Here is a 12,356-nt window from a genome sequence, read left to right as displayed (position 1 = left end):
CGAGTTCAAACCATAGACTAGCATCAACCACAATTGGTTGTTTGTCCAATTTTTGAAGGATCTATTGTAACAAATGGTGTAGAACCGTTGGCCTCTAACATTTGATGAATCTGTTACCAATTTTGTGCCACCAACTCAAACAATTTGCGAATATAGGCATCCATCATCTTCATAAGAATGAAAGCACCAAATGTTAAAGCACGAATGAAATAACAGATGAATGCTTATCAATTGATAAAATGTAAATGGAATAACAAGTAATGAAAATTATCTATGATCCAAAAGTAATTGTATATTGACATAAGAAAATTTCAAATATAAAATGAAGGAATAGAAGATAGAGTCAGGGCCTCCACTGAGAGCTTTAGCACCTGCAGAATATTAAGAGAGGAAAAAATGAGCTAGAGAAGAAGAAATACCTCCAAAAGGAGCCAGAGAAAAAGAGAGATCAATACCACAATTTACATAACAAAGATAGCTTTTCAGGAGTCTATTTGTAATTTTATGTTTGCTCCTACTTCTTAGCACTATGCTGTGTAAATTGTCACTTAAGTGGTTCCCATTAATAACAGAATTTGGATTTCTTTCTGTGATTTGCAACCCTTTATCTATTTTTGCTGCTCTTGTGCCATATCAGCACCCAATTCTGTTTTATTTGTTGGGCCCTTCATCCTATTAGATTATATGAATAAGTATAAAAATAGAAGATTACTTTCCGTTGGTTTTAAGTTTGTATGTGATTTTTGCATTCCTATAAGTTCGACTTATGCAATTTTGTAGGGGTGTGCATAAAAAAACCAAAATGTGGTTAACCGGTTAAAAAATCATAACCACATTTTGGTTAACCAGTTTAATAAAACTATTTTAAAAACCATATCTATATTTTTTAAAATTGGTTAACCAAAACCAAATTTAAAAAAACCGGTTTTTAACAGGTTAATCAAAACCAAAACCAAATTAAAATCAAAACCTAATTTCAAAACCAAATTACATATTCTTTCTCTCTCTCTCTCTCTCTCCCCCTTCCTCTCTCTCTCTCTCTCTCTCTCTCTCTCTCTCCTATCTCTCTTTTTCCCTTTTCACCTTCCTCTCTCTCTCATTTTCCTCTTTCTCCTCCTCCTCTTTGTCCTCTCCTTTTTCTCTCTCCCCCTCCTCTCTCTCTCTCTATTCTCTCTTTCCTTATCTCTCTTCTTTTTCCCCTATTTCTCTCCCCTCTCCCTCTCTCTCCTCCTTCCTCCCCCCTCTCTCTCTCTCTCTCTCTCTCTCTCTCACTCATTTTTCTTTTTATCTCCTCTTCCTCTCTCTCTCTCTCTCTCTCTCTCTCTCTCTCTTTTTCCCTCTTTCTCTCATCCCCTCTCTCCCTTGTCTCTCTACTTCCCTTTCTTCCTCTCTTTCTCTCTCTCCCCTCTTTCTCTTTCTCTCTCTCTATCTCTCTCCACCTCGGCTTTCTTTCTCTCTCCCTTGTCTCTCTATCTTTCTCTCCCTCTCTCTTTCTCCCCTTTCCTCTTTCTCTCTCTCCTTCTCTCCCTCTCTCTACCTCTCTCTCTGTCTCTCTCTCATTCTCTCCGCTCTTTCACTGCCTCTCTCTTTCTCCTTGTCCTCTTTCTCCCCATCACTTCTCTCTCTTCCTCTCTCTCCTCTCTTTAATCATCTCTCCTCTTTTTCTATCTCTCATCCTCTCTCTCTCCCCTCCTATCTCTCTCCTCTCCTCTCCTTCTCTCTCTCTCTCTCTCCACTCCTTCCTCTCTCTCTCTCTCTCATTTCCCTCCCCTCTCTTTCTCTCCCTCTTTTCTTTTCTTTTCTCTCTTTCTCTCTCACTCCTCTCTCTTTCTTTTTCTTCTTTATCTCTATCCCATTTTCTCTCTCTCCTCCTCTTCCTCTCTTACTTTTCTCTTCTTCTCCTCTTTTTTTTCTTACTCTCTCTTTTCTCTTTCTCTCTCAACCTTCTCTCAATCTCTATCCCTCTTCTATCTCTTTTCTCCTCTTCTCTCTAAAGCGAGAGAGAAGAGAGAGAGGAGGAGAAGATAAAGGAGGAGAAAGAAAAAAGGAGAGAGATAAGAAGAGAGAAGAAGGATAGGAGAAAGAGACGAAGAGAGAGAAAGAGGACAAAGAGAGAAAAAGAGGGAGGGGAGAAAAAGGATGGGGAGAGAGAAGGAGAGAGAGAGATAGAAAAAGAGAAGGAGAAAAAGAAAAGAGAGGAGGAGAGAGAGAATGACAGAGGGAGAGGAGGGGAGAGAGAGAGAGCATGGGGAGAGAGAGGGAGAGAAGGATAGAGAGAAAGAAAGGGGAGGGAGAGAAAGATGGGAAAGGGAGAGAGAGATAGATAAAGAGAAAGGGGAGAGAGAGAAAAATGGGAGAGAGAGAGAGAGAGAGAAGGAAGAGAAGTGGAGAGAGAAAGGAGGGGGGGTAGAGAGAAATAAAAGAGAGGGGAGAGATAGAGAGAGGAAGAGAAAGAGAGGGGAGGGGGAGAAAGAATGGAAGGGGAGAAAGAGAAAGAGAGAAGGAAGAGAGAAGAGGAGGGGGAGAGAAAAGGAGATAAGAAAAAGTTACTCGTATCATTAGAAAGAAAATTATTTATATTAGAAAAAATTATTTATAGAAAATGCTGAAAAGAGATAAGAAAGAAAAAGGAACAAAAGCAATGGAAGGGATTTCATTATTTACAAATGTTACTCGTATCATTTAGAAAGAAAAAAAATTAGATTAAAAAAATTCAATTAAAAAAAGGTTCAAAAAGTTTGGGTTTTTTTATGTAAAAATATCAATTTTTGTGTAAAAATTTATTTTTACATGTAAAAACCAATTTTATGGTATAAAAACCAATTTTTTAGTGTAAAAACCGGTTTTTAGTGTAAAAACCGGTTTTTAATGTAAAAACCGGTTTTTTAATATAAAAACCGGTTTTTTTATATAAAAACTGGTTTTTTTATATAAAAACCGGTTATTTTTTAAAAACCGGTTTTTGTTTTAATAACCGGTTAAAAACCGGTTTTAAATTTCACTAACCGGTTAATAACCGGTTTCATCATGTAAAACCAATTTGGTTAATTAACCAATACTATATTTTTGGTTAACCAAAAAACTGGTTTGGTTTTTGGATTAACCAAACCATGCACACCCCTACAATTTTATGCTTCTTGTCTCTAATTGAGTTTATTGATGAAAAAAGTGATGACCCTTTTTTGAAGAGTTAAAAATGTGTACAATATCCAATTTGTTTATGAACATGATACTCATTACTTCAATTTTCATTTTGATTTTTCTATTTTTTTTTTATCTTTTTATTTGATTTTGAGTAGAAGTTTTTGTATCTGCAATTTGTGATTGATCTTAATGTTATTTTCAAACAATTCCTTTTGAAAAATATTTGATTTATGGTGTGGAAACATTGAATTTAGTAATGATATTTGATTATTGTTATGTTTTTTCTTAATCTTTGGCAGCCATTGTTGACGGTATTAAAAGATATAAACTTGTTGATTCAGTGCAAGTGATGATCGGAATGAGTTCATATGCTTAAAATCTATATTTATAAAAGAGCCTCAAATTATTACCAATTTTATTTAGGGGTGTTCATGGATCGGATTCGATCCGCAAGATATCGGATCGGATCGGATCGGATTGCGAATTTTGTGTAGATATCTGCATATCCGATCAGTATATTCGCATATCCGATCAGCATATTCGCGTATCCGCAAAATTAAAGAAATAAATAAATAAATATTTTTTTTATTTCAACTAATAATTATCGTATATGTTACATTATTTTAATTTATTATTTAAGAAAGGTATGTTTAATATTATTTTAAGAGTAAACATATTTAAAAGAATAGAAAAAATGAATTTTATTGATATTTTTTTAATAAAAATAAGCTATTAAAAATAATTTTGTGTTTTGCGGATATATCCGATCCGATCCACAAATGTGCGGATCGAATCGGATCGAATCCAAATTTAAAAACTGCAGATATTGGATCCGATCCGATGATTTTAGTGCGGATCGGATCGAAATTTTGGTCATATCCGATCCGATCTGATCCGCGTTCACGCCTGATTTTATTATCTATCTTAATCTTTCAAATACTAAAATATATTTTTACCATCCTAGAAAGCTCCATAAATTAAATAAGAAAAATATTAGGAAATCATAAAAATTTATTACTTTTATTATCATTTAATCATTAATTTAATTTTTTAGTCTGATAATCCAATAATATACTTTATCTATACTTTTAAACATTAATGATTCATAACTATAAATAAAAAAAATTTGTTAATCCTCTAATATTTCTTGTTAAACAATATCATTTTAGAAAAAAAATATCATTCTGCTTTATCATACATCATATCAGAAGTAAAATCATATAGAAAACATTTCAAGTGCATCGAGAGTATCGGTGCTCCAATCATTTTAATCGTTAATCTGAATTATAAAAAATATATATAATATATATTAATTAAAATCAACGATTAAAATAACTGGTGCACTGTTTATTTTTAAAGTCTTCTTTTTCTTCTAATAAGTAACCATCATACTATGGTTCACACACCAATAACCAGAGTTTCCCAAATTTTACACTTGAATCTCCATTATCAATTGTGGCTACTTGCATAACTTGTCAAGATCTTAGCTTTCTCCCGTTTTCCTTAGCTGTTATATTTTGGCAACAATTCCTCTCCTATTGTGTGAAAGTTTTTACTTTCTCCCTCAAGAAGGCGCACAACCTGAGTTACAAGCGTTTCACATGTTGTCAATGTAATATTATTCATACTACATATATAGAAAGAAATCCAATATTATTATGCAAATATATACAGCGCTACATTGTCTTTAAACTCTGATACATTATTGTTAATGCTTCTATACATATATATATAACTTTTGAAATATGAATTGGATTCATTTTTTTTTGATAATAATGAGTCATAATATAAAAATTAAATCAAATAAAAAATTTTAGAAGTAACATAGGCTAATAATATAATATCAAAATTAAACTGGTGTTATAGTTAATTAATAAAAAACATTTCTGGTATATTAAAAAGATCATTCTAGTATGATAATATTATGGTAATTATCGTGACTATGGTATTTTAAAAAATGTTGTTAAAATTAAAATAATATTTTTTAATTATTAAACAACACTTTTTAAAAAATATTATTTAAAAATATTACTAAAATATAAAAAAGTATGATTTTAATTTTAATGACACTTATATTAGTCATTATAGGTACTATAGTATAGTTATAGTAGAATTTGCTATACTAAAATTCAGTTTTTATTATATATTTATGCATATTTTTTTTACATATTTTTTTAACTAATGAACCACTAAAATAATTAAATTTGCAATAAACGAATAATCAAACTTGCTTATAAAAGTAAAATGAAAAAAATTTATAAAGTACCGAATATATATTTTTACACGTAACGACTGATTGATGATTGAATTTTAGTGTATTTGTCCATGATTGTTAATCACTAAAAACCTAGCAACATTTATAGCATGTATTAATAAACTTTGTGAAAAACAAAAGCAAAGACAAATCTAATTATCTAAGTGAAGTTTAAAATAAAACGACTTTTTATTATATGTTATTTATTAAAAAGTATTTTTTATTATTTTTAAATTTTGAATTAAATAGCTTTTAATTAAAATATAAAATAGAATAAAATATTATTTTAGTCTTTAATATTTGAATCAAATTTTAATTTGATTCCTAACATTTTAAATATCCTATTTATGTCCCAAAAGATTTTAAACAAGTTCAATGAGAATCTACGATTAAATTTGACATTTTATTAGTTATCAGAATGAGTGAGTAGACGTTAATAATATTATTAGTTAATTAAGTTATATTTTTTTTATGTGTTAAAAAAACATAACTAAAATCTTTTTATAATACTTATTTTCTTTAATTTTTTTTAATAAAACTCTACCTAACAATTAATCATCAACGTTTTAAAATTAAAGAAAATATTTTTATATTAGTGATCATTAATGAATTAATTTTACTTACATATTAAAATCAAATGCTATTAATTTTTTAATATATAAATTGTTTGTATTAAATTTAATAGTGAAATAACATTGAATTCGTTTAAAATTTTTTTAAAATTAAAATAAAATATTTAAATTTTTTAAACAAAAATAAAACTTGTAAAACGTGTTAAAAACCAAATTAAGATTTGACATAAACACGAAACTGTTAATTTTATCCTATAAAATAAGTAAATTAATAGACAGATTGAGATTCGATAATACCTCTCCCATTGAAGGACGGTCATGAGGCTCTATTTGGACGGAGAAGAATGCGGTTTTGGCCATGAGGTATAGTTGATACGTGTCATATGAGTTCCCAAGACGAGTGTCAATCAGTTCGTGTAAAGCCAACGACTCAATGATTGGCATAGCCTACAAGCTCCCATTCACCCTTAATTAATTCGTTTATGTGAATTTTGTTCATACATAATTAAATGTATTATTTAGAAGAGAAGATACCCATTGTCTGAGAGATTGTTGTTCTGGATTGCGGAAATTGGAGACCTTGTGTCCTGAAATCAGTTGTAACAAAACGATGCCAAATGCATACACATCTGTTCGCTCAGAAACTACACCGGTTTCAGCATACTCTGGAGATAGGTATCTACATAAAAATAAATAAATAAATAAAATTAAAAGAATAAAGAAAGAGATGAAAAGAAATGCAACTTTATTTCAAATCTTTTTTCTTTTACTCCTTTTATAATGAATAATGTTATAAAATTATTATTATAGCAGTCAATTTTTACTAATACTATAACAAATTGCTAAATAAATCTAATATAAAGTTTTTGTTGAGTTTTAATATCGGATATTTTTTATTTTACATATTTTTATCTTTAATAATTTCAGATTTTTTTTATGTTGAGTAACGGTTGCAATATTAACAGTAATGTTGACTCCTAATACTTTTTTGAAAAGTGTTAAAGATAAGTAAATTTTATGATTTATAGTTATTATTAATTATTATTAATATTTTTAATGATCTAAAATTTTATCTAATAATATAAAATTATTTATTTTTTTAATAATTAAATAATGATTAAATTTTAATAAAAATATTTCCCCTAAACTTTCTCACCTTTCTCCCATCTAATACTTGAATGTCTTAACTCACAATCCCACCTTTATTCAGAAAGTCAAAAGGTTTGAAAAAATCCTCACCCTATTGTGCCCATTATCCTGGTGTGCATAGTACCATCACCGTTCCTCCATTTGGCAAGGCCAAAGTCACCTAGCTGCATTTGTAACACCACTTAATTGAAAGAAAATTTGCTAACGCTAATAATAACTAGGTTCGTATATATAATACTATTCAGCAAATTAAACATCTTTTGTTTAAGCACCAAAATATCTACTATACATCACTCAACAAAAGTTACAATGGAGGATAATTTAAAGTTTTAAATTCATCTAGAACCGGGAAATCAACTTGAGAAAACCATGAAAATAATTCAGCATATACCAGCGAGCAAATAAATTTATTTTTAGCACGAACAATGTTGAAAGGTGAAAATTCACCATGATATGAAGATAATATTTGAAAATTATGAGTTGATTTAACAAGTTTAACTAAATTATTATTTAATAGTTTTAATAGTCAATTTTACATAAAAACAACTACAAGAGAATTTTCATCATATTGAAATAGTGCCTAACGGAAGATTTTTTTTTTTCACCATCTGTATATTTTCTCTTCTGGGGTGTTGGAGTAATTTACTATCCCATCTCCATTGTCTGATTTAGAACAGTGTGGAATATTAAAGAGAAAATGGAAATTCTATCTAGTCATTGCACTAAGTTACTGAGCACAGTGAAGAAATAGTTGGAATATGATTGGAGCAGAAAAGCTGAATTACTATGTCAAACCCCATTTTAATTACTACCCAAGAAATGCCAAATAAAAAAATTTGAGGGTCAATAATTTGAATTTATATTGGTCATTTAACATTTTTAGCTAATAGTCTAGCAGCGTTAGTTTAACTCTAACATTATATTTTTAAATATCATTAATCGTTGATTAAAAATAATACATATTATACTAATTCTTTAACATTGTTCAATGCTAAATTGATAGTAACACAGCAAAAAGTGTAAGATATCCAAAGTGTGAACCGAGTAGAGCCACATGAATGAAAGTGTAAGATATACATGAACATTTTGTTGAGAGAGAATGAAGCAAATTGTTCCAGTTTAGTTTACCGTACCATGGGAACATAATCATGAGTAAGAAGTATATTGCATGGTCGCAAGTCACGATGAATAATAGGACCTCCACGGCATTCCTCATGCAGAAAACGCAATCCCTTTGCGGTTCCGATGGCAATTTCATACCTTTGTTGCCACTCCAGAAGGGGAGCACTTTTGTCTTCAAAAAAATGAAATTCATATAATTACAAATCTGGTTCTTAAGAAAATAGAATATATATAATAGGTGAATTTTAATATGTTTATACTATCACTATACAAGTATTGTAAAATTAACGTCATATTTTTTTAATAATATTTTAAAAAAATATTATTAAATAATAAAAAACGTTATTAACCATCATAATATAAACATATTACTATATTAGAATGAGTCGTATATATATATATATATATATATATATAATATATATATATGTATGTATTTGCTCCTAGTGTTATCTGACATGGCAAGTTAGTTAACAAGTTAACCGGTTAGTTATTGTAGTTAGTTAAGTTAGATTTCTAACTACAAATATATAACTAACTATCTAACCTCCTAATAAACTTCCCTGTTAGATAACACCAAGAGAATAAAAACATAAGATAAAACAAACCAATAAAAAACTATAACCACTTACCAAATAAGTGCCAACCAAGGGACCTATTGCAGATATACTCGTATATAAGAATATTTCGGTTTTCTTTGCAATAAAAACCCAATAGCATAACTATATTCTTGTGGCGAGCGAAGCTTAAGACATACACCTCGGAATGAAACTCCGAAGAGCCTTGTGAGCTTTCCTCTTTCCTTACCTTTGCTGCAATTTGCTGTCCATCTTTAAGAACACCCTTGTAAACATGACCATATCCACCTTCACCTATTAGGTTATCCTTTGAAAAATCATTTGTTGCTTGCTGTATTTCAGAATAGGTAAACCTCGTCAACTCATTCACAGACAATTCCGTCCTTATCTTGCATCCAGAACAAAGAAGTGGTGGTGTAGAGCCTCCTTGCTTTTGCCCAACATGAGAGTTATCGCTATGCTTATGTTCTCCTTTCATGCTTACGCCTGGAAGATTGTCAAAAAACTTAATTTAATCCCAAATGAGGCCCAGCTGTGTGAAGTAATACTTATTGTCATGGAGTCTGTCCAAAGTTTAAGCTGATAAAAGAAAGTACACAATGATTATATTTCTAATATGCTCCTTCACACAAGAACTTCTTTTGTAGGACTGACAATGGGTACCTATCCGTAGATTAAAAATTTCATTAAAACTCTATGCTATCTTAGGGTTGATCCTAATCCTATTCACACCCTAAAATTTTAAATCCTATTCTACCCTACCCTATTCTAATATTTAAATTGAGTGAATTTTGCATAGACTTTATTTTCTTCTTTTTTATTTGTCTTATACTATTCTTTTTCTCTTTTAGGGGACAATAAGGATCGAATTCTAACCTTTTTGATTGTAGAAACTTTGATACTACACTACATGATACTATTTCTAAAAACTTAAGCTGATAAAAAAAATATATAAATAGTTATATCGCTAACACACTTATAAAAAGCATACTTATGCATGCAAGTAAGAATTCAAACAAGTTCCCTAACCTGATCTTTCATGCTTAGAAGGTCCAGATTCTAGTGAAGAACTCTGCTCCCATACATCAGCATTTGAATGCTTTGTATAGCTCTTAATCATGACAGAGGTATCTGAAGAAGTTAACATATGGGGATAACTTTTGAAAGAGATAATAGATTGTTGTTCAATGTCTTCAATACTTTGGCAATCTGCTAAAGAGACAAACTTGTAAAAGGAATAGACAGGCTTTGTTTCCGTGATTGTTGTAATGTTTGCATGATGGGATCTCCAGATATCCACAGAGAAGTCATCTTTAACCAATCCAACCCTGAATGGTATCCTGTTCAGGTAGAATCTCATGTCGCGCCGAAGGTGCCTGTCCAAATTTGCCAAATTTCATTAAAAATCATTTGAAATAAGGAGCATCCGAAAAGGTGGAAGAAATATACTCTTTGGAGGGTAAGTAAAAGATTGAACTAGAAATTTTTATGACACAAAATACAAGGGAAGCCTAACATCATAACCAACTTCAAGTGGAATTTGGTTTTGTTAGATTCTTTTCGGAGAGAATTCAATTGATAAAAGAACCTAATAGAAGAAAGGGAAAAAATAGAAACAATGAAAGTGTTAAAAATGTAAAAATTATTGAGTCCTTTCTATAAGAGATACAAGGTCATACCTATCAAGTATAATCCATGATACATTGTATCTTGTAACCTCCTGTAAAATAACCTGTCTAAGAGGAAAACCTGCAGTGACTTTAACTTCAACGCTAACCTGGACATAAAACGCAGAGTCAATTACCATAACATAAATAAAGAAAAATATTACTGTAATGTAAAAATGCTATATGCAAGAATCTTGTGTTTCTTTCACTCTTCAATTATCCTTTGATACTCTGTACTTCAGAATCCTGTGTTTCTTTCACTCTTCATTTAACTATCTATGACTATGGTGATAATAGCATGATATTTGCAAAGTTCTTTTACAATTTATCATACCCCTACACTTTTAAATTCTTCATGACTTGATAAAAGCTCAATTGCATATGCATCGGCTTTCTTTTTAACTTGTTCCTCCATTGCTCGAAAGTTCGTACCAAACATAGACTCAGGGCATGCTATGGTCTGGTACCCCACTGCCATAGAAAGGAACACAAGGGTCACAAAATCAGTAAGACATATTGAAGGAAATGTGTCTCTACTTTGGTAGCTTAGCTTTCGCTGCTTACACATTTTCACACACACAAGAGTTATAGCTGATGTGAATCAGTGTTATGAAACCTTGCAATATCCTTAGCTCAGTTGGTTTAAGAATTCAATGAGAGATGAGATAAAATTTTGTGTAATGATATATGAAATGTAGAGAAATATAATGGAGGAGTAAGATAATCACTAAATCAATATGCATAACCTTAGTCTGTCACGTTCACTAATTAATGTTAGCTAACTAAACTTATCAGCACCCTAGTAACTAACTAACTAACTAATATGTATATAGATACTGCCTATACAAGTGGATTCTAGTACGACTATATTATTGCAGTCACAGTGATTATGTAAGTGTGGTTAAAATTAAAGTTATATATTTTTATTTTTACATTTTAAAAACATTTTTTAAGCAATTTTTTTTAGAAAACGTTGTTTAATAATAAAAAAGTATTATTTTAATTTTAATAACATTTTTAAAATACCATTATCTCTGTAACCACCGTAACATAATAATAAGAATGACCATAAACTCATCTATATATGCTAAAAGTTGGTGTATGTGGAGAACTGAGAACATAACACCCTTGCACATAAAGACAGAAAACTGTATATGTGTTAGTTATAAATAAGGTAAAGCACTCACTGGGGTTAAGCACCCTATGCAATACACAGAACACAAGCAACCTGTCACCAGCAGAGAGAAGATCGCCCTGTTTTCTTATGTTATCAAGGATTAGCTTAATCTCATTCTCGCTGCGGTCCTTAGTGGCGTCGCATGCAATCACAACATAAGGAGAAGAAGTAGCATAGCAAGAAGAAGAAGAAAAAGAAGAAGAATGAGGGTTCTCCATGTACACTAATATATCTGTGTTTCAATGGAACTCTTGCACCGCACCCTTTTATATGCTGATGAAAGTGACAATGAGAATAATGCTTAAATCTTGAATATTGTTTCCAGAGAGGGTGGTGAAAAAGAAGAGTGCATAGCATGATATTTTTGGTATTGAATTGTTTTAGAATGAATGATTGTCCAATAATCCCAGGACACACAAGCTAAGCTTATTCTTTGGGCATCAAAAACAATGATAATAACCATCTTAAGCTAAATGTGTGGGATGATCAGTAAGTGCAGCCTGTGAAGATAACAAGAAATAATATGCTCAGGATATTCTTTTGTACGGAAACATGACTCTGGAGTCTGGAAGGTGCTTAGGTTGCCGCCTTGTACAGTGCTAACATAAGGAAGAGTACGAGGTACGTGAAGACGCAAGCTTGGCTGTACCTTCTCTAAAATGCTCCCAATAGATACTTATTCCTTTTCTATTT

The 12,356-nt window shown here is 30.8% G+C and overlaps 1 protein-coding gene across 2 annotated transcripts; it reads right to left on the bottom strand.

Annotated features, from left to right (window-relative positions):
* Positions 1-4,390: 4,390 nt before the first annotated feature.
* Positions 4,391-12,094, bottom strand: LOC130941953 (proline-rich receptor-like protein kinase PERK13). Of its 2 annotated transcripts, none has more exons than XM_057870599.1 (10): positions 11,674-12,094; positions 10,821-10,957; positions 10,499-10,596; positions 9,849-10,195; positions 8,874-9,305; positions 8,253-8,413; positions 7,210-7,283; positions 6,505-6,649; positions 6,268-6,417; positions 4,391-4,725 (listed from the first exon to the last, which is right to left on the bottom strand). In XM_057870599.1, the coding sequence occupies exons 1-10, from the start codon at positions 11,879-11,881 to the stop codon at positions 4,648-4,650; spliced, it is 1,830 nt and encodes a 609-aa protein (XP_057726582.1). In that variant the 5' UTR covers positions 11,882-12,094; the 3' UTR covers positions 4,391-4,647. The 2 variants fall into 2 exon arrangements, with proteins under 2 accessions (XP_057726582.1, XP_057726583.1); XM_057870600.1 differs by having other exon boundaries at positions 10,827-10,957.
* Between the last annotated feature and the right edge of the window lie 262 nt (positions 12,095-12,356).

The sequence above is a fragment of the Arachis stenosperma genome, chromosome 7 (genome assembly GCF_014773155.1).
Source record: "Arachis stenosperma cultivar V10309 chromosome 7, arast.V10309.gnm1.PFL2, whole genome shotgun sequence".
Classification (NCBI taxonomy): domain Eukaryota; kingdom Viridiplantae; phylum Streptophyta; class Magnoliopsida; order Fabales; family Fabaceae; genus Arachis; species Arachis stenosperma.
This window is presented reverse-complemented; position numbering and strand designations above follow the sequence as displayed.

Coding starts and splice junctions, on each gene's coding strand:
- LOC130941953 (XM_057870599.1), bottom strand. CDS start 11,881: ATGGAGAACCCTCATTCTTCTTCTTTTTCTTCTTCTTCTTGCTATGCT. Junction 9,306..9,848: donor TTCTAAGCATGAAAGATCAG/GTTAGGGAACTT, acceptor ACAATCTTCCAG/GCGTAAGCATGAAAGGAGAA. Junction 6,650..7,209: donor AGGATAATGGGCACAATAGG/GTGAGGATTTTT, acceptor ATTTTTATGTAG/ATACCTATCTCCAGAGTATG.